The sequence below is a fragment of the Hakea prostrata genome, chromosome 1 (genome assembly GCF_041222555.1).
Source record: "Hakea prostrata isolate BN-2017 chromosome 1, UWA_Hpros_2, whole genome shotgun sequence".
NCBI lineage: Eukaryota > Viridiplantae > Streptophyta > Magnoliopsida > Proteales > Proteaceae > Hakea > Hakea prostrata.
This window is the reverse complement of record NC_142600.1, coordinates 69,784,667-69,806,859: the sequence shown is the minus strand read 5'-3', so window position 1 is coordinate 69,806,859 and position 22,193 is coordinate 69,784,667. Positions and strand designations below refer to the sequence as shown.

The window sequence follows — 22,193 nt, the reverse complement described above, 5'->3', positions numbered from 1 at the left end:
AAGGGATTCGGATACCCCTAAACGGATATGAATGCGAATTCGAGAGCATCCATTTACACCCCTAATGAATTCCCATTTTAAGCCAAATTACATGTTTTTTCAAACTAACTCGACCTTATTTAGGCTTTGAATTTGACTCCACATTTGCTAGACTAGTATGTTTAAACTACATATTAATTAATGCTCAATGACCAAAAAAACCCATAAAAGAAGGGGACGAAGTGACGCAGAGGATTACGTTGTTGGGTTTGCGAATCCTTGTTGTTGGGGTCTGGGGACAAAGAACCAAAACTTCTGCTCCTGCTCAAGAAGGAACGGAACTACCACTTCGTGATGGGTTGAAAAGCGAATCAGAGAGGAGTATCCTTGTGCTTTGGTTCATGCTAGAGGAAAGCATGGATAGACCTAGTGGATCTTGCATTCAATCACCCAAATTTTCTTTGTTCAATAAGGGCATGCAAAAATAGTAAACAAACCACGAATCATTATGTATTTGCCTCCAAATTATAAAAGAAAGATTACATCACCAAGAAGATCAATTATTGAAACTTGGGAAAGAAAGTATAGTAATAAAGAAAGACAAACTGATAAGTATAAAATAACAATCAACTAGGTCAAACACAGTCGATTCAATTAAGTGAATTTTCATTTGTCATCTATTGAAGAACCAGGAGATTCTTCAATTAAGTGAATTTTCTTGTGCTGCTTATTCTCAAAGAAAATATATTATTAGATATTCACCAGCTAAAGTTGAGATTAAATATTCTGCGTTTTCGAAATGTATATAGGTTCAAATATATGAGTTCATTCACCCATCATATGGACCATTCAGATAATATATGATTTTAGTAGATGCATCTATAAAATTGTCACATTTATGTTCATTACGAACTCGCAATTTGGTATTTGCAAGATTGTTTGCTTAAATAATTAGATTAAGAGCATAATTTATGGATTATAAGATAAAGACAATTTGTTTTGATAATATTGGTAAATTTACATTTCAAGCTTTATGATTCTTGTATAACAACTGAAATCATAGTTGAATAGCATATTACTCATTTTTATATCCAAAATAGTTTGACAAAATTATTTACTAAATGTCTTCAATTAATAGCTAAACCATTATGAGAATAAAATCTCGTGTTGACATGGAGATATGTTATTTTATATACAACATTACTTGTACGCATCAAGCCAATAAGTTGTCATAAATTCTCCTCATTATAATTGGCTTAAGGTCAAAATATAAATATTTCTCATTTTTATAATTTTTTGGATGCACAGTTTATATTCCAATTGCTCCACCACAACGCATAAAGATGAGTCCCCAAATAAAGTTGTGAATATATGTTAAAGATGAATCTCCTTATATAATTCAATATATTGCCAATGATTGGAAATTTATTTAATGCAAGACTTGTTAATTATCATTTTGATAATTAATTTTTTCCAATATAAGGGGAGATAATAAACAGTTGAAAAAATATATTAATTGGAATGCATTATCATTATCTCATTTAGATCCTTGTAGTTAGCAATGTGAACTTGAAGTTCAAAAGATAATACAATTACAAAGTAATATAAATCAACTGTTAGATAATTAATTTTTTCCAATATAAGGGGGAGATAATAAACAGTTGGAAAAATATATTAATTGGAATGCATTATCATTATCTCATTTAGATCCTTGCAGTTAGCAATGTGAACTTGAAGTTCAAAAGATAATACAATTACAAAGTAATATAAACCAACCCTATTAATCTCTTGAAAGTACAGAAAATTGACGACGCCTCCCGACGCTGAACCCTAGCCGCCTCCCGACGCTGAACTCCATCCACCATCCCGCCGGCTGAGGCGAGAGACCGCGCGCCTCCGCCTCCGTTTCCTTTCTCTCCTCTCTCCTCCTCTTCCCATCTTCTTCCCCTACCTCCTTGCACATGATCGAATTCTCCGGTTTCAAACGCGATCTGAATTTCATTTCTACCTATTTTCCGAGCTCTCTCATCGTCAATCTCTCCCATATTCCCTGCTGCTCTCTCCGCTTCTGTTTTTCTTCTCTAGTTCGGTCGCTTCTTTTTTTTCTTTTTCTTCTCCATTTCGTCGAACGTTTCTTCCTCTCGTCCACGTTTCTCCTAACGCTTCTCAGGTCTCCGCCTCTCCGGTCCCCGCCTCCTGTCTCTCCGGTCTCTTCCACCACTCGTCTCCATCTCTGCCTCCCGACTCTGCTCTCCGTCTCCTCTTAAACCTCTTGTTTTTTTGTCGGACAATCAGATCTGGGGTTTTGGCTTCGAACTGTTTTTGTTTTTCCAGCCATCCTCTCTCCCTCTCTGCAGCCTCCCCCCTCCCCCTTTTTTTTTTTTTAAATAACAAACAAATTTCTTTGGTTGCGCGATCGTTGGTGAACACCGCCGAGAAACTCCAAACCGGATACAAGTCTTTCGCGGCAAGCTTGAACGCCTTTACGGCAAAGCGGAGAGTCCGACCCTCATCCGCACTTTTGATGTTACCACTGCGATAACCGAACGATTTTTGTGTCCGCCCTTGAGGCGTGTTAACTGTCCGCCTTTGAGGCGTGTTGTCTGTCCGCCCTTGAGGCGTGTTATGTGTCCGCCCGAGGGGTGCTTGAGCGTATTCAAGGGAACGGGCGACCCACCAACAGGAGACCGCATGCATGAGAGTGGTCACTTCCGCCCTGGTTGGGTGAACCTTGTGTTTCAGCAAATGTGTGCTGTATTTTCTTTCTTTAATGAATGAAGATGAAAAAAAAAAAAAAAAGGGGGACTAAATATCATATTTCAGCTACAAATGCTCCAATTTGGGTTAATAATCAGACAGGACAATCTATAAATGGAAATGAAATTAAACCACGTTTAAAATGTGGAATGCCAATTGATTCCAATGATAAGATCCTAGAAAAAAGAAAAAAAAAAAGAAGAACAAATGATCAAGATGGTTATAATATGGAAACAATTGATTAGAAAAATCTTGAAGACATAATTTTCTATAAAACTCTAGAAAAGATTTAGGTACCTGAAAATAATAAAGAGATCTTGATTAGTTATGTCATTGCGGGAAAAAGATGGAACCAAAAGATAAAGTTGTCAACAAAATTTTTGCATATTATGTTATTATTGAAGTCATACAACAAGACGATGATTTTGAATATAAATGAAAAAATGATTGGCCAAAATAGAAATAAGTAATTCAAAAAGAATTGAATTCATTTGAAAAGTAAAGTTTTTTTACCTATAGTCCAAACATTTGAAGGCATAAAGCCAATGTGGGTATAAATTAGTTTTCGTGCAAAAACGAGTGAGAAAAATAAAGAAATCGTAATATATAAAGCATGAATTATAGCATAAGATTTTTTGTAAAGGCCTATCATTGATTATATAAAAACATATTTTCTTGTGGTGGATGCAATCACTTTTAAATATCTTATTAGTCTGATAGTATATGAAAATTTTGACATGCGTCTAATGGATATTTTGCAACTTATTTATATAGCTCACTCGAATGTGAAATTTATATGAAAATTCCTAGAGGATTCAAAATACTTGAAGCACATAAAAATTCTTAGGAAGTTTGTTCAATAAGACTTCAGAAATGATCATGGCATTTATGACATAATTTCCTTAGTGGATATTTATTAAATGAAGTGTATGAAAATTATTCAATTTTTTATTATGCATTTAGCAGTAAACAGACAACAATAATTACAGATGAAGTTTAAGGTTGGATTAGTAATTTAAAAAAATATAGGGAATAAAGTAATAATTAAGCTATAGTACATGGGCAATAGTAATATCCCTTTTTAAATTTCAAACTTGGGTAAAACAAAATTCCCCTCAAGTTATTTAACATATATAATATGACTAAAAAACCCTTTAGTTACTTACTATAATTTTTTCTTAAAACCAAATCTGAGTAATGCTTTTTTACTAAAATAAAAATCTTAACTAATGCTTAACTTTTTATTTTCTTTTTTTTTAATTAATTATTGTGGACACTTCCACCTCCTTCATTTCTATCTCAATGTTGTTGCCGTTGGATGACAACACTGAGTCTATTGTGTTTCAACTGTCCGAGAACCATACGAATGCTCAAAATACAATAATGCTTCATTCACTCAACTTGCACGATCAAACCTTTAGGATTATATGGGGTTTAACTTATGTTTTACTGCATAAGTTGCTTGTTTGTAGGATTTTGGTGGAGACTTTTTGTAGTGATCATTTAGGTGCTCCCTCCAATAGATAGATATCTTAAAGGCAATCTGTTGACAAATGAAGAAAAAGACTTTAGGTAAGGGTGTCAATCGATACAGTTTCGGTACAAAATCGGTGCAAAAAAACGGTTTAAACATGGTATATGGTGCGGATAATTTTGGTACCAAAGAACCTCATTCCACTTTTATTATTGGGTTATTAAGATCCTATGCTCTAAAGGAAAGTCCTTATTGTCCAAAGTGACAATATATGTGTTTATGATCGTAGGACCATGAAAGATAATTCAATGTTTTTTATCTGTATCATCAAATATCTAATCAAGAAAAGCATAATTCAAAATAAGACTTTTATTGGGTCATTGTAGATATGATTTTCAATGCAACAGCTTGTAGGTTGAAGTGGAAGAATGGTTTCATGGTAGGTTTGGAGAATAGGAGTTTAGAATTACGTAATAGCCTTTATTTGATACAGTATACAGTTTAATACGGTACAATAGAGTTTTATGCAAATTCAATATGGTTTTGGGACATCCTGCGGTATGGTTCCATCAAAATAGGCACCATACCAAATTTGGTTTCGGTACATATCGTACCAAATTTTGAATGCTGCGATTTTAAATGATGCGGTTCAGAATGGTTGAATGGTTTCGGTACACAATTGACACCTTTAACTAATAGGTATTATACTATTAGCTTGTCAACCCGTAAGTTTGGTTTTGATCAGGTGGATCAGTTACGGTCCGTTATTGGGAAGCTTGCTGCAGTCGATCAACTCAGGAGGAAGTTCACAGGAAACCGTATTGATGGGCAGTACAAGGGAATTCAGGTTTTGAAGGGCAAAGATGGCCAGGGATATTTCACTGGAAAGTGATTCATTCTCCAGATGGCCAGAGATATTCACAATGCTTATCTCTAGCTGGTTCGTTGGGAATTAGGATCTTTGGTAAAAGAATGAAAATAGGATATGTAGGGGGCCTATTTTGGTCTTTAAAGTAGTTGATGGGCATTTTGGTCTACCCATGTTTGAAATTTGAAAAAACTTAATGAAAGAAGGACGATATTAAATGCTATAGAACCCAGACATAATTTATTGCGCTAAAGTAACCCAACATTAGACCCACACGTAAAAAACTCTTAATTCAAATGTGTCAGAAAATGCTAATGAAAAAAGTTGCCGTCCGGCATTCACTATAACTTTAAAATATGGCTGGCTGGCTGCAAGGTTAGATATTGCATTCGCTAAGGATAACCTTTTCAGTTGAAAACTGAAGTGATATTATAATAAATATCAATACCTGAACCAAAAATAGAAGAAAAAAGAAAAGAAAAAAATAACCCCTGCCCTAAGGGGAAGGACAAAGCCAAACAGATGGCCAAGCTCGAGAACATATGCCAGGGCCGGTGTAGAAATCTTCCACTTCATCAAGCTCTACCCGGAAAACTCCTAGGTCTTTACCAGTACCAGTTTTGTTCCAATGACCACTGACGCTAACATCACTATAGTAGATACAGTTGGGTTCGTACCTAGAATGGTTAGAGGGAAAGATGGCAAAAGAAGAATTAAAACCCACAAAGAAAGCACGGTTGTCCAGGCTGCTTACCATCCGCGTCCACTTCCTGTTATCAAAACTGAACTTGTAAACATCAAAATAATTTGTTTCAAAGAAGTCGAAAGGCGTGGTTTTATCACCATAATTAATGTCCTGTGCAACCAAAAAGAGTTCTCCCACTGACTCCACTAGATAAAATGTAGCACAAAGGTTTATATCATCTGGTCCTTCAGCAAACTTAATATGCTTTGGATGAGGACTAGAAATGTCAACAATCAATAATCTCCCATTGTTAGTGATGGCGTAGAATTGACCCTTGAGGTAAATGATGTCAGAAATGCCTACATCACCCTCTACAGGAGTCCAAACTTCGTCTCCCAATCTCAAGAAGGCTAATATCCTATGTCCGGAAACTATTGCCATAACCACGCATTTTTCATCTTCTTTATAGCGGGTTCCATTAGCCGAATGAGATGGTCTTGAGGTCAATACAACTTTCCATAAACAAGTCCAGCGAAGATAAGGAAGAGTTGTTTCAACAGGCCATTGATAAGGAAGAGTTGGTTGTGGTGGAAGACGAATTTGTTCCCGAGAAAATGGGTTTAGTAAATGAATCTCCATATCATCCCCCAAAGTTATCAACCAACCATTGGAGGACAAACAGCTCCTGCCACGAGCTTCTGGTAAGTTCAAACGGTAAACCTTTTGGGTAGACATATCGCAGAAGTCACGGTTGTCATTGTCTTCATTCTCTACAAGCATCAACCATGGCTCGGCAATAGTAAAAAGATGCATCTTCTCCACTGAAACTGAGCGCCATTGCTGGCAAACCACGCCAAAACGAACAATATCTCCCATTTCTGAAAGCTGATCCACAATCAGTTTCAGAATGTCATCGCATACATTGGACCAGTTCTCCATTCCGTTTCTTGTCTCGTGCAACCAAGATGGAGTCAAATGTGAAGTAGAAAGGATTGACCTATAAGAACAATAAGGGTAAAGTTAATAACAGAAAATGAAATAAATTTTGCATTACAAAAAACAAAACAAAAATGGAGAAAACATAGGCTTGTCACACAAATAACACTCCAGAGTCTATCCTCAAAAAATAGTTTTTCTCTTTATTATTTCTTTTGAATAGTCTCTACTCTTTTACTCCTAGTCGTCTAGGATAGTGTAATATGAAAAGTTTATCTTCCTTAACCCCATCCACCTACTGGGGAGAAGTACTTGACCAGAGATCCTCAGTTTTGCCTGGAGGCTAACGGAAGACCATTGACATTCGATTATTCCCTTGTCAGCTTGGGTTATCTCTTCTTGGCAAGCGAAGCGTGCAAAGGAATATCATATTGATAAGGCCATGAATTCAAAGCAAATGAAATTGGTGGAAGGTGAGCTTGTTGAATAAGAAAGAAGTGACTCAAGTAGTGCGCAAAGAGGACTGGTTCTGATCTCATTTGCTTTTATCTGTTTTCCTTGCATCATTGTCTTCCATTGTTCGTGTGGTTTGTGGCTTTTATCTCCACCAATAGCCTGCTTTAGTCCTTTGGAGATTCATAAAAATTATTTGTGGCTTTTACTCCACCAATAGCCTGCTTTAGTGCTTCAGAGCTTCATAAAAATTATTAGTATTGTTGTTGGCACTGTAGTCATCTATCATTCCCTTATACGAAGGTTGCATTTATTCAAACATTCACATCTAAACTCCCCCTCCAAAAATGCAGACTTCTGCTTCTGCTTCTCTGCTTGTATTTTAAAAATACCCAAGTCACCCCTTATCTGGTTCTCATAGTCACTCTCCATGTTTATTTATTTAATTAACTATTTAATTTCTTTATTATTTCACCATTATTCAATGAATCATTTATTCCAACTAACCACCCCGTCCTCTTGCAAATAGCGCAATCCTGCCACCCCACTTTTTCCCCTCCCCAACTCCCTAATGTAATACTGTATTTGAATGTCCAAAATAGTAGCCAAATGGGATCTTTCACAGGGAATAAATTTCAGACTTGAAAGGTTATCTATAGCACAAAGATATAAACAAGACCTAGAGTGATATATTAGGTGTAACTTTAGAACCACATTATGATAATAGGGAAAAATTGCAAACACACAGTGGTGGCAGATCTGTAGACCGGAACTAAAATAAGATGGACTAAAGATTATCAAGCAGAGATAAGCAAAGGTGCCTTGGAAATTTGATGTAAAATGGATGGGCAGATCTGGTTAGTTACTAAAATAGAAAATAGATCACCAACTCGACTTGTTAATGGAGGAAGAAATTGAAGGAAAAATATGAGAATTGAGAGAACAAAAAGAACAACAAAGTAACACCCGGGCTTCACACCACAAGGTGGATCAAACACCAATCTACCTTGATCGAATAGAAGGTTTCTCCATAGGGAAGAAGAGCTAACAAAGCAACTTTGATTTCAAAATGATGTGTGTGTGTCCCACCCTCTTACATAAGTCCCCTAATATATAGCCTTTCTAAAGAGACATAAACATTAAATGCAACATCCAACCATTAGCTAACATCTACCTATTAATGACTCAACCATTACCTAACTCTTGACAAAGGAAAACCCCTTTTTACAAGGGTTCCTTATTTTCAAAGTATAACCCCTTTATTGACTTTGACAAAAATCTCAAGGACTAGATTTGGGATTAGGTCTAGCCCATGAAGGTCATAACATTTGAGCTGACTTTAACGCACTAAAACAGTCCTAGCCGATGGAAGCCATGGGCTGATTTGGGTCATTATTCTTAAGCCTTTGATGGGCTTGACCCATTGGGCTTTTTCTTTCTTGTACATGTCTTCAATTCTGTATCACTCCCTCAACGCAAACTCACCTGTCCCCTTGTATCTATAACCCCCCGCCCCCCACCAACCACAATCCTATTCAACTCCCTCATGCAAAGTTTCACTGTGAGTGTATGTGTTAACCATCCACCTATTTGGAAACCTTATAACTTCATGGGCTTCTTAATTGAGAGATTTAATAGTTTGTGGCTTGGTACCTCTAGTTCTCGTAGGTAACACCCCGTCTCCAAACTGCAGTTTTCCTTTCTAGGGGAAATGTGATAGAAAGAAGATTAGTCTTATACAAGATTACAACCCCAAACCTTGCACCTCTATATCCCATAATTGCCCAGTATAGATCTACCCCATGGACGCTCCAGTGAAAATTCCACCTATGCTGTCAACCATGTGAATGCAACCTGTAGCATGCCATAACTTCTTCACCAGGGAATCAAACCCACTTCCATACACATACTTAACTTCTAATTAACTTTTTATCAACAATGCTATAACAGACTTCACCAAGAATTGAACCAGCCGGAATCCATACACATAACTAACATTGACATTGATTTCTCTAACATTTGGTATTGTAGAGGAACAACATTTGAGGCGTTCTATGGCACATTCTAGTTGTTGAATAGGAAGAATTGGTTCTGGTGAAGAGTGAAGGATTGAAAATGGGAAGACAAGTATTGAAGAAAGTTGTTTTCTTTGACTGGGTTTGAGCTACAGCTGCCCATGAAATAAGAAACACAAACAAAGAAAGTTACAAGAAGAGGATGACCTATTCATTCACTATTGGCTCTGCTAACACAAACATGGCTGTTGAAACAAAACCAAATCCAGAAGTAATAGATTTTATATTTGTATATAAATCCAAAACAAGACTGCAAACATTATGCAAAGAAAACAGAGACACCAAGTTAAGCCAGCTGCTTGGACTTCTAATGAAGTTTGAACCTTCAACAGCCTTTTTCAAGGGCATCCTTACACAAGTCTGAATGCCTGAAGACCCATCGTTGTCTATCCCACATTAAAAGCAAGGTAATAGTGGAAACTTAATGAAGAGTGAAGAGCCAGGGAACAACCCCCCCCCCAAAAAAAAAAAAAAAAAAAAAAAAAAAAAAGAAGGGAGGGGGGGGGGGGGAGGAGAAGAGAAAATAAAAACAGTTTGAGTACTTACGATCAAATAATTCAAGTGAGAAACACAATATGATTGTTAGAGGGGAAGAGTGAAAGAAACATTGGAATTGTTTAGGAATGAAAAAAAGTTTGATCCAGTAGTGACATTTTTAATCCCAGGAACTGGTTGAATTGCTCGGGCAAGTTTCATCCGGGGTATTTGGAGGGCGGAAGAAGAGTCCCAGACTCAGACAAAGAACCCCAAAGACTGAAAACTGAAACCAGCCGGTAAGTTTCAAAGTATTTAAAATTAAAAATCTACAGAGGCAATCTATTAGTTTGAGCACCATGAAACAAAGAAGATGAAAATAATTCAAACCAGGCTAGTAGTGATAACTGAAACTTGAACACACACTAATCAAAAATTAAACACAAAAGATTGTAAAAAAAAGATTTGTAATGGCAGAAGAATCCAGGAACGGGGCCCAGTTTGGGGGGTTTTGGGGGGGAGGCCGGCCCCCCAGAGGGGGCGAGCCACCCCCCCGGTGGGTGGAAAAAAAAAAAACAAAAAAAAGATTATTAGTCCAATTTGTCACTAAAATCGTTAAATCACTATTTATTTTCTTTCAATTCCAATCCCTATCATATGAAGGAAAAAAAGAAGTGATTTAATGGTTTTTAGTGACAAATTGGACTAATGTGTCCGATGAAAATCCAATTTTGGGACATCTGTGTTTTTCAAACATCAAGTGGGGTGTCAGTGCTTTAAGACCTCCATTTTGGGGTGCCAATGCAATTTGCTCCTTTTTTTTTCAAATTGAAACCCAAGTTCTGGTCGGATGTTGGTCATTCACTGGGCAAATTCTAAACATGGAATGAGATCTCACCGAGATCTCGCCATTTTGAGATCTCAAGACGAGATCTCAGGAATGGTAAATCTCAAACGGAGAGGTCTGTCTCTTGCCGTATCTCACTGAGATCACCTGAAACAACCTATTTTCACCTGATTTTTTGCGGATTACTTTTACCTACAACAAGTATTAGCACATCTACAACACCAAAGGCAGATCAAACAAGCTCATTTCAAGGAGATCTTCAACGAAGGTGACATTTTCTCCCAAGTTTTGATTTTTTTCAAATATCATAGTCTAAAGTAGGTGTTGGAGAGAAGATTAAATATATATTAAGCATCTTTAGACTTTTACAAGTGTACAACTAATTTAAGTGTTTCACTTTACCATAATTAAAAATTAATGGTTTTTAACTTTTTATTTCTATTTAGAGGCATGGAGGACAACAACATGGAGTTCCCGTGGTTCCACGCTGCTAGAGGATCACTTGCAACTACTGTAGCAAAGTCCTCAATGGAGGCATACGCCGGTAGTGCTGGGGGGGGGGGGGGGGGTGGGGGGGTGGCGGGCCCGCCCTCCCCTGTGGGGGGGGGGGGGGCCCCGGGGGGGGGGGGGGGGGGGGGGGGGGGGGGGGGGGGGGGGGGGGGGGGGGGGGGGGGGGTCGAGCGAGATCTCACTTTTTTGAAGGGGCGAGATGCCCCTCGAGAATGAGTTTTCCTACCATGTGATGTAAACTAGGCCTAGGGGAGAGGGCAAATTGGTAATTCCCTAGACTTAGGGTTTAGCCCAAGAGTTTCCAGTAATAGTAGAGAGTTTTGTGGGGTTTTAATACTGCTCAATGTATGTTGTAACTGAAGCTTCTAATCTAAATTAATATAGGAGTTAAAATTAAGATTTGAAAAGTCAAATCCTGGACCAAGTAGGACTGGGTTTAGGGTCTACAGAAGTTTTGGGGCCAGTGGGTTTTGGGCTCTGATTTTGCTGGTTTTATGTTTCAGATTTAGGAAACAAGGTTTTGAAAAGTTTATGGGTCTGGAAGTTATGGTTTAGGGTTTTATGAAGTTTCCTAAAAATTCTGAAGAAGTCCAAGGTTGAAGAAGACTTGCAGAAATTTTCAGATTAAGGAAAAAAGGGTTAAATGGAACAATTGGTTTAGGGTTTCTGTTCTAGGGATGATTGCGACTCTAGGAACGGGGAGAAAGGGTTCAAGAGGGGCTGGGGAAGTAGGTTTATTCAAGTATTGAAGCTGCTGCTTGCGCAGAAGCAGGGGCAAAGGGAAGGCCTACAGTTGCTTAGGAAAGGGGATGGAGTTGCAGAACTAGGAGGGTAGGGGGCAATAGGGAGTTGTGATGGGGTTGGGTTGGTAGCCTAGGCCAAACAAGGGGTAAAAGGGGCTGGGGATGATCTGTAACTTACTTGGGAAGGTGAGATGAGACTGGACTATGCACTGGAATTTCTTGATGATCTGTTGAAGCTGCTGTAGTTGAAGAAGATGATGATGAACAAATGAATTTCAAACACAAATACTCAACCAAGGCCAATCATCAAAACTGAAAATAAATTACAATGATGAGGCCTTTTATAGCCTGAAACAACGGACTCTGACTGACTCTGGGATTCCCTAAACTGGTGGGAACCTTTTACTTGTCAAATTGGACTCTTATCTAATCAAAAAGAGAATCAAATTACTACAGGATCTCAGCCCTTGGATCTAAGATCTCACTAACCAACTTTAAATTATCTAATTAAGCACATGCGAATTAAATAACTTAAGACCTAAGCAAAGACTTGACTCGGACTCTTTCAAACATGACTTCAACTTACAATAAAAGACTCAAGACAACTCCAAATCAAATTCAAGTTACCAACTTGGACTCAACTTAAATTCTGGAATATTCTAGTAATAAATCTAGGAATAGAAAATAATAGAAAATATGGGCCAAAATGCCCAAAATACCCTTCATACAGGGTTTGGCCTGCATTGGGGGCTTCTTGGTTCCATCCAGGGGGTCCAACTAGGGTTTCGGACAAGGGGTCCCTGTGTTCACATCACCATGCTTCTAAATACCCTATGACCCGAGCTCTCAAAACTCTCTAATTCTGAAACTGATACTGAACAGATAACAAGGAAGCCATAAGAGTTAAATCATAGAATAAAAAGCTTTTAATAATACAGTTTTAGTATTGATAGCGACAACTGTGACATAACTCTGCCTTTAATTACAAGGAAAGATTTTTCTTTTTATTATTTCTTACCTTTCTATGGTGCCGTTGTCTAAATTGCTTAGTCAAGCGCGGATGTCACTCTTGATCCACAGTTCTACGCCACTACCTTCTCAGGGGCATAAGAGGGAGACAAGGGATTGAAGCAGAGTCGTTGGCTAAGAGAAGCACGAGGACTTGCACTCTTGCAAGACACTCATTATTGTAAAGAAACCTAGAACACTATACATATTCCCATAAGGATTTGGATCTAATGGTTTCCCATTTTCATAAGGATTTGGATTCCAAAATGACCTATTATCACAAGGATTCGGTTCGTTTACCAATGATAAATGGATAGTTTTCAGCAGTTGAGTGAGTAGAACACGCCACACCATATGCTATGGATTGAATCCATTAGAGAGAACCCAAACCAACCCAAACTCTAATAGGGAGGGGCTTTTACTTTATTTTTCATAATTCTTAATTTCTTATTCAATTTCGGCCAGAGCCATACAAGACGAAGCCGAAGGTTTGGCCTTCCCTTCCAGAAGCCAAACGTGTGTTAAACTCAGTTCAAAAGCTTGTCTGAGATGGAAAAGCACGAGAAAAATTTCTTAAGCAGAGGATCATGAAGCTTAAGAGGAAACTGGATAAGCAAGTCATGGACAACAATGACAGAGAGTACACCAAACTCATGTTCTAGTGCTTGGCAGGTCAAAAAGATGTTAATGATCTAAGCTTCCAGAATTTGGGTGATCTGGAATGGCTCATCCATGGCAAGATATAGGCTATTTGAGATGGGATTCAACTTGTTGGAAGGCTTCCAATTGTTATTCCTCCCCTTCCTCCTCCTGATCCCAATCCCATCCACATAACACCAACAAATTGCCAATCTCCATAGGTAGCTGTGATCAAAGGATCATGATCAGGAACAACAACACTCCTGCAGCTACTGCTTCTACAGAGGCAGTGCATGTAGAATGACATGACAATGGCTCGTGTATTTGGATGTCACCTAGTTGTAGTTGGTTCTATCTTTTGAGTTTTGAGTTTTATATATTATAAATAAATATGGTCAAATAATTCATTAATTAATTTTATAATTTATATTTGGAAACAGAGTTAAGTTGCATTAGGAAGAGTGATGGAACAGAAATACTGGATCTTCCATTTAGGTATTCTGATCTGTTTTTATCCACCGACAAGCTAGATGGAACCTCTTTCTTTGTACCAGAAAAAAGATTTTGGAAATACCATAAACATTGTTATTTTTATTATTATTTTCGGTTGGGGGTGTGAAAACTCCAAGTCCAAATAAAACAACCCTAGAAGGTCTTGTTAGAGGCCCACACAAAGAAGAAAAAAGAGAAGAACAAACACATGCAATTCCTCCATCTGTCTTTAATTGCTAAAGCCAACAATTTCTATCTTGAATTTTCTTTACAGTGCCCGATCTTCTGACTGGCAGAGGTCTGAACAACAGTAACCCAGACAAGATCCCTAAACAAACCCAACACAGATGGATAACCCCAAAATTGACTGACAACTTTAACTTTCTGATTCAACCCAAAGTTTAGGAATTAAACACGGGTATATGGATAAAAACTATTCAAAACATGCAAACGATCTCACTGTTAGACTCAAAGTTACTCGAAAAAGCAGTAAGCACTCAGTTTGAGATCTAGGAAACAGAGAAGGCCAGATCAATTCAAATAAAACCAGTAGAGTAACCTGAAACTTGGATGACATTTCAGTCTTAATACCCTATTCGAACAGCCGAAGTATCACAGAAATCATATGGTCAAGTTGATATTGATTTAAAAAGGAACTTCTGAAATTGAGACAACTTAAGACATTAATTTTAGATAACAGTGGCATTCAAGCATCGAATGGGGGGCCCAAGTTTGGTGAAGTGTTAGTCTAGTGTTTCCTCTGAATCTCGAAAACAATGACGGATCTCAATGTAAGATCTGCCTGAATTCACAAAACTCAATTGCTGAAATTACAATGTAGAACAGGTGAGCCTCGAGTTTTAAATCAGAAATAGTTAAGCTTCTAATAACATGGTACCACTATCAATAACAAAAACAGGATTAGGGACATTAAACAAACCCTAATAAGAGATTAAACAATCTATAATAATACTTAACTGATAGGGATAACAGAGTACGAACAAGAAAGAAACTTCAGGTTTCCCACTAGAAATTCCAGGTTTCCCTCACCTAACTTGCAGAACTATCTAAAGTATTGGCTTTTAGAAGGTTTAAATAGAAGCAAATTAGCACTTGAAAAGGGAACATGGGACGTGATAACTATCGAAAACATTAGATAACCCTGCTCTTGAATAGAAACTAAAAACTGAAACAAATCCTACTTGTACTATTTGAGAAACATGAAACGGAGAAGATGAAAATCATTCAAATCAGACCAGTAGAATAACTGAAACTTGATCACACCACAGTTATTATTAATACCGTAATCCAATAAGTAAACGCATCAGATTGTTAAATTTCTTACTTTTCCGTGGTGCCGCTGAATAAATTGCTTATCCAAGCGAGCGACACGGTGTCGCTCCCGATCCACAGTTCCACGCCACTACTTCTCACGGACCGGAGGAGGACGAGGGAGTGGAGGAGAGGAGGATCGTTGTCTAAGAGAGGCTCGTAACGTTCTTATAGAGAAACAAAGTCTAGACTCCGAGAACGATACAACACTACATGTATTCGAAGTTGTAACTTGTAAGTGAAAGGGATTCGTACCATGTCGGTATTTAATTATATTCGGACGGATTTATATAATATTCTATTGGTTTCCAACGGATTCAGTTGGATTCGTACCATGTTCGATAATTATTTTCTTAAATGGATTTTTTTTAAAATAAAATAAATATGAACACTGATTGAATATAAGTTTTTTATTAATTTTAACATATTTACCATTTCATTTGTGAGGGTTAAGTTTGAAATTTAAGAATTTAGTAACTTTGATATTTGTTTTATGAGAAAATTTAGAAAAATATTCACGTATCTTAAGTAAAAAAAAAAATGTGTATTATTATATCTGCATCCTATTAGTTGTCGAAGGGATTCGGATGTCCTTAAACGGATACAGATGTGAATTCGGGAGCATCCATTTGCACCCTTAATGAATTTCCATTTTAAGCCAAAGTACATGTTTTTTTCCAGATTGCCTCCACCTTATTTAGGCTCTGGATTCAAGCAACAACCTTAGAATTTAAAATACATATTATACCCCCACTACACTACAAGATTCTGCTCCTATGGTGATGAGCACATTTATGTGTGAAATCTTAGGGCATAAAGCATGCATTTTACACACTTAGAGTGGGCTACCTTGGGTTTTATGTTGTTTTTGCAGATTTTAGGACTTTTCAAGATTTAAGCAAATATTTTGAGTTTTGGGTATGAAACATGCAATTTTACACGTCAAGAGGTCCGTTCAAATTCTCAAGTGCGAAGATGGGCATGACCTGGAGCATGATGGGTTAGAAATGTGATTATGGGGCCAACTCCAAAATATTCTAGAGATAAAGAACCAAAATTTTATCTACGGTTGATATTAGAAATTATCAATCAAATCTACAAAGATATTATTGAGAGAGTCCTAATGAAGAAAAATAGTTCTTGCATACTTCAATATCTTATTTCCTATTTGGGACTTGGTCAAAGAAAGAAAAATAGGAAAAAGAATTATATTCAGAGAAGGAAGAGGGTAAAATTCCGTTTTTGAATGTCTCTGTCCAGTTTTGATCAAGCCCTTCATCGAACGGTCATCTGGTGTCCGATCGAGCTAAATTTTGGAGAAGAGCTTCACGACTTCTTAGTCCTCAAATCCAACGGTGGAATTGTGCATTTGATATCTCTAAGGCTCTTTTTGGTATCAATTCTCATTCTCTATTATGCAAAAAAAAAAAAAAAAAGAAAAAAAATTTTTTTCAATAATGAAAATGGTTGGTGAATTACGAAAATTATGAAATGGAAAATAAGTTTGGTGCAAGATAAAAAATGTTAAAAATGATATTGTAAAAAGTTGGAAAAAAGGAAAAAGAGGGTGGTTAAAAAAAAAAGGGGGCCAACCCCTCATCTACTATAGAACTTTAAATAAACTTACACAAATGAAGATATAAAACCCTAATGAAAAAAAAAGATGGATTTTGGAGGTTTCATTATTTTAAAAAAAAAAAAAAAAAAAAAAATAGAATGAGGAACAATGATAATTGATACCAAAAAGAGTTTGATTCAAACCAATGCTGATGGAACTTGCACTCATATCCCATGTAAACTCTATAAAGGAGAGCATACTCCATTAAGGGAGGACATGTTTTTAGAGCTTAAGAAGAGCACATTTTATTTTCTCTTGAGTTTATTTAGGTTTTCTCTAGTTTTCTTTGTTTGCATTTGTGAGATTTTAATTATCAAATTGAATGTTTAGGTTTAATTTTTCTATGTAATGCAATTTCAAGTTCAAGTTTTAAATTTGAGGATTTTTTTTTCTCTGGGTCTAGAAATTGCAGATCTAGATCATTCTAGATCTAGATTTGGATGATCTAGATCTGATTGTTAGGGTTGGTTGAGATTTGAATCGTTTGCTCAATTCGCAAGTAAATAACCTTCTTCAATAATCTTCTCTCCCCCCCCTCCATTCCCGCTTCTATCTACCCCTTCATGTTCTTAATTTAGGAGAAAGTACATGTTTTTTCAGATTGCCTTGACCTTATTTAGGCTCTGAATTCAAGCAACAACCCTAGAATTTAAAATACACATTATACCCCAACTACACTACAAGATTATGCTCCTATGACAATAAAGTTCAAGCAATGAATAACCAAACTCATAAATTTGATTCAAGCATAACCAAGCAATGAAACCCATAATTCATTCAAGCAATGGGTAATCAAACCCATTATGGAACAATCTACTTCCAATACATATATATTAAATTGATTGAAGAATCCAGATAATCCAAAGCAATTCATTAGGGGAAGGAACAACTTAATAGTAGTTTAGACGCAACACTAAAAGCTATAGGCTATATGGTTTTAAACTTTAAAGAGAATAATTATGATCTGCCTCCCATTAACTCATCCTTCGCAGCAAGAAGAGATGACATCAGAAGAGGCAATCGCAAGTCAATCTCTACAAATAGAAGATAACTCAAGTTGAATTGTAAGGTTTCAACAAACTTCACCAAACATTTGTATCCAAAAAAAAAAAATAGAAAACTCCTACACTTAGATACAAATGGATCTCCAAAATCTTTATCAAATGTTGTACAATGACCATTACCATATGGATGATTTTAATAACAATAAAAAAGTTAAACTACACAAGCACATAGGCAAAACACATAAACATTGATAGTGAGAATATTGAGACTTTGTGGGATACTAGTGTTGCAAAACCAATTTAGAATCTAGGATAAACTCAAAATGACAAAAGTTCAGGTGAAGTTATTGGTCATGATAGGGTTGAGGATTGGATATCTACAACAATCAAAATCAATGTTTACAATGGTTGTTTAAGTATAATCATTATTTCTTGCAAACATAAGTGTCAAAATTGAAGTAAAACAAAAAAAGATAACAAGATACCTGCACTGGCTTGTGTGCTCGATATAGTTCTCAGCATTTGCAGAGCGGTTTCCACAAAGGAGGCATCTATAGATGACATTCTCATGCTCTTGGGTGTGAACCTCGAAGGAGATTGCCGAGTTACAGACAATGTTGCATGTTGGGCATACAACATGCCCTCGATGCACGTCTCTCACATGACGGCATAAAGAGTGTAGGTCGACCATCCCGGCATTGCATGGTGGGGCACATGGGAATGGCCCTCCTGCCCTCCTGATAATCTCACGTTTCTTACTCCCCTTCTCCATTCTATAAAAAATTAGAGTTTCATGTCAGCACTATTGAGTATGTTTGGTTGCACGGATGATGCAAAAGGGAAGTGATGTGAATGGAATTATTTTTTCCTTCTATGTCATTTGTTTACATACATATGAAGTAAAGTGAAATTAATCTTACCAAGTAATGATTGATTTACAATTAATGTAAACTTTAAAATTGACAAGTCGAAATAGGAAAGACATGTAAATTTGTACAATTTTTTATCTCCCAAGCAATTTTTGCCCAAATTTCATTGTGTGTCAAAATCTAACAATTGTATCTCCATATAACTTTATTCAATTATTCAATTCTCTGAAATATTTTGGTTTCTTGCTTTCTTGCGATTCCCAGTTTTCTTGGGTCAATATATTAGGTCTACATTTCCACCCAAAAAAGCAAATTAGGAATACATAATACTCACTATTCTATCATCTAATTATATTATTTCATTTTTCAATTTCAGTATGCAAAATTAGTGGTATGCAATGGTTTGATCTATAGCTTTAAGATTTGATTTTACTCTCTTTTAACAGATCTTAACCTTTCTAATCAAGAAAGCTTATATATGAACAGAGCTTGGGTTTACTTTCCTTTTTCTTTTTCTTTTTTTCCTTTAAAATTTTGAGCAGACCTTTATATGGTAATAGAGTGGTCAGTTTGAATTAGGGATTTTTTTTTTTTTCAAAATCTGTTCTCATTTTCACTTTTTTTTTTTTTTTTTTTTTATATTTTTCATTATTTTTAATAAAGTGTTTGGCCATTTTCAAGTTATTTTTCTTTTGCCAACTATCAAACTGTAGACATTGATAAAAATAATTTCGGGCAATCATTATAGCAGGAACATAAACATAACGTGCTATACAACTTTGTTGAGGTAACTACTAGACCTTCTACCAACAAAAAAAAAACTACTAGACCTTAAACGAACACCTATGCTGACAAACTAAACAGATGATTGGTAGATCAATCTACATGACATGCCTTAAAAGTATTACACATAATGACAAGGCCTCTTTTGCTAAATGATCGATCACTAAAAAGATTACACCTGTAAGAGAGTACCTCTCTCCTCATTGGTTAGGTTGACATATGGTTCAGTTCTATGCATTAAATGCGTAGGACAGTCATGCAAAGCAAATAGAACCGTTGAATCAAAATCTCGACCAGATGCCAATGGAGGAGTAGTAGGATGGTTAGGAACCCGCTTCTCAGTGGAGAGGTCATGGGTTCAACTCCTGCCGACGGCATATGTAATATCCTATCCCCGTATATAAAAAGCGCCTTTGTACTGAAAAAACCGACCGAACTTTGAATCAACCGTTAAAATTTACGACGGCAGCAAGACTGAAGCAGTCTATAAATAGATCCACCAGTCAAACACAACAAACCGCAAACAATCGGAGCACACGACCCATTCCACTACTATCTATTCGATTGGGCTCCAAATGTCCTAGAACCAAAGCTCTGCCTAGCTCGGATTAGGTTAGCTTTGAACCTGGACACAGCAATGAATTTTTGCAGAATTTAGGTCGTTTCGGTCGAGGGCGAAATGAAATATATGTTGAAATCCGATGTTACAAAATATCACTGAAAATTCGACGATTTTTCGCCGCTGAATCAGCGAAATGCTGGCAAAAATCACCGAAAACTCACTGAACCTGCCGAAACCTTCGCCGGAATCACTGGTAAGTGACCTCCTTAGCTCCTTCCTTCTTTTTTGTTTCTCTATGTGATGCTTTCCACTTCTATTTTTGAATAAGTTGGTTGGAGACATTTCTTTGGCTCTACCTTTCAGAGACTCATCTTCCTCCAACGGATTCTCTGTTTGCTCTGTACCTTCGATTCAATTTTAACCTAGGCAGAGACATGGTTCTTGCTGCATGATCGAAATAGAGGATGAGAGGAATACCGAATACCAGATACTAGGAGCTTGGGCTTCAAAGTTTCTTGTTGTTTCTGAAATTTGGACAAAGCAGAGATGATGAGAGGAATACCTAATGTAGACTTCAAAGTTTCTTGCAGGCTTCAAAATTTCTTGCAGACTCTAGAATGCAGATGAATCGTCTGGAATGGGGTGTATATTGAAATAAAAAGGTGAATCCTTTTTAATCGCACAGAGAGAAAGAAGAAGCATTAATGAGAGGAGAGAAGAAACATTAATGAGAGAAAAATTGAGAGAAATTGAAAAGAACAAATTGAGGCTTTAACGAGGGAGAGAGAGAGAGAGAGAGAGAAATTACGTGATAGCACTGTAAAGCATTAATGGTATTAATTAATTTTTTCATCCCATATGTCGACGGAATCACGCAAAGATTTCACCGATTCTCTTGTTTTGGCAACCGGCGAAAGACTATACCCCGTGAGATATCTCACCTTGGCCAAATCACATAAATTCGCCCAAACCCACTTCTGTTTATGCTCCATAGACGAAATGTCTGTATTATTTATAAATACGAAAAACCTTATTGAAAGAAAAACTGTAAATTAAAAACTTTTGTCCCTAAAATTTATTTCCTGTGATCTTTTTTTATTTATATAATTTTTGTCTATCAAAACAAAAGTTGAATAGTTGGTCACTTTTTCTTAAAACCATTCAACAAAATATGTTTTACCCAGAAAAAATCCGTCTAAATAGGTGACCCACCCATTGCCACCACATTTTGAAAAAATCTCTTTGGATGATAATATATGATACACTTAAGGATGTATGGAAGACTCGTGCAGGCCTAGCCGTCAAATCTGGGAGCCAAACCTAGTGACCTTAAGGCCTTGATCTTAGCTAGATCTCTGCACTGGTTCATCCGTAACACTAATTCTATGATAACAAGAGCAAATTCTATACACGTCCAGTAGGATCGTCTATTGTATTTACTATTTATGTTCTGAGAAAAATTTTCTATTACAAACATCCCCACATCTAACGTGGTTAGTTTTAAATGGACGAACATATGTTTGACCTTAACGATTCCTTTTACAAGTTAGAAAAAACTAAAAATATTACCTAAAAATCTATTGTTGTAGGCCACCCTCTTGCTTCTTTTTTTTTCCCCTCAATCTTGAAAGTAACAATGAAATGCATTGAAAGTTAAAAGAGGGCAACAAGCAAATTGAGTTATAGTTGATATCTAATTGAATTTTTTATGTGCAGGCCCTCTAAGTTTGTCATGAAACTCATCACCCCCTAGTGTGCCAAAAGCTACAAGGGGATCCACCATTATAGTGAAAATCAAATAACATTTAAAGGAAAATTTTCAATGCCTTTCCAAAGTTACTCCTAAAATTAATGCCACCATTGTATTCTTGTATTTTTTTCATTTTATTCATAGAGAAGCTAATCCATTAGCTGCATCTAGCAGGTGCTCTAGTAGGGATGGCATGCAACGTGCGATAAAATGGTTCTCTCTTAGGTCGTACATTTGGGTTGTAAGATAATCATCAAATACAATCATTCACTATTTTCGTCTTTAAATAACTATTACTACCTAAACCAAAAAAAAAAAAAAAAAAAACCGCTGCC

The 22,193-nt window shown here is 36.6% G+C and overlaps 1 protein-coding gene across 1 annotated transcript; it reads right to left on the bottom strand.

The window, feature by feature from the left end:
- Positions 1 to 4,930: 4,930 nt before the first annotated feature.
- Positions 4,931 to 15,315, bottom strand: LOC149029662 (putative F-box protein At5g55150). The gene is made up of 2 exons (XM_089151245.1): positions 15,286 to 15,315; positions 4,931 to 6,760 (listed from the first exon to the last, which is right to left on the bottom strand). Exon 2 carries the CDS (start codon positions 6,700 to 6,702, stop codon positions 5,575 to 5,577), a length of 1,128 nt encoding a protein of 375 aa, XP_089007371.1. The 5' UTR covers positions 6,703 to 6,760; positions 15,286 to 15,315; the 3' UTR covers positions 4,931 to 5,574.
- Positions 15,316 to 22,193: the final 6,878 nt, after the last annotated feature.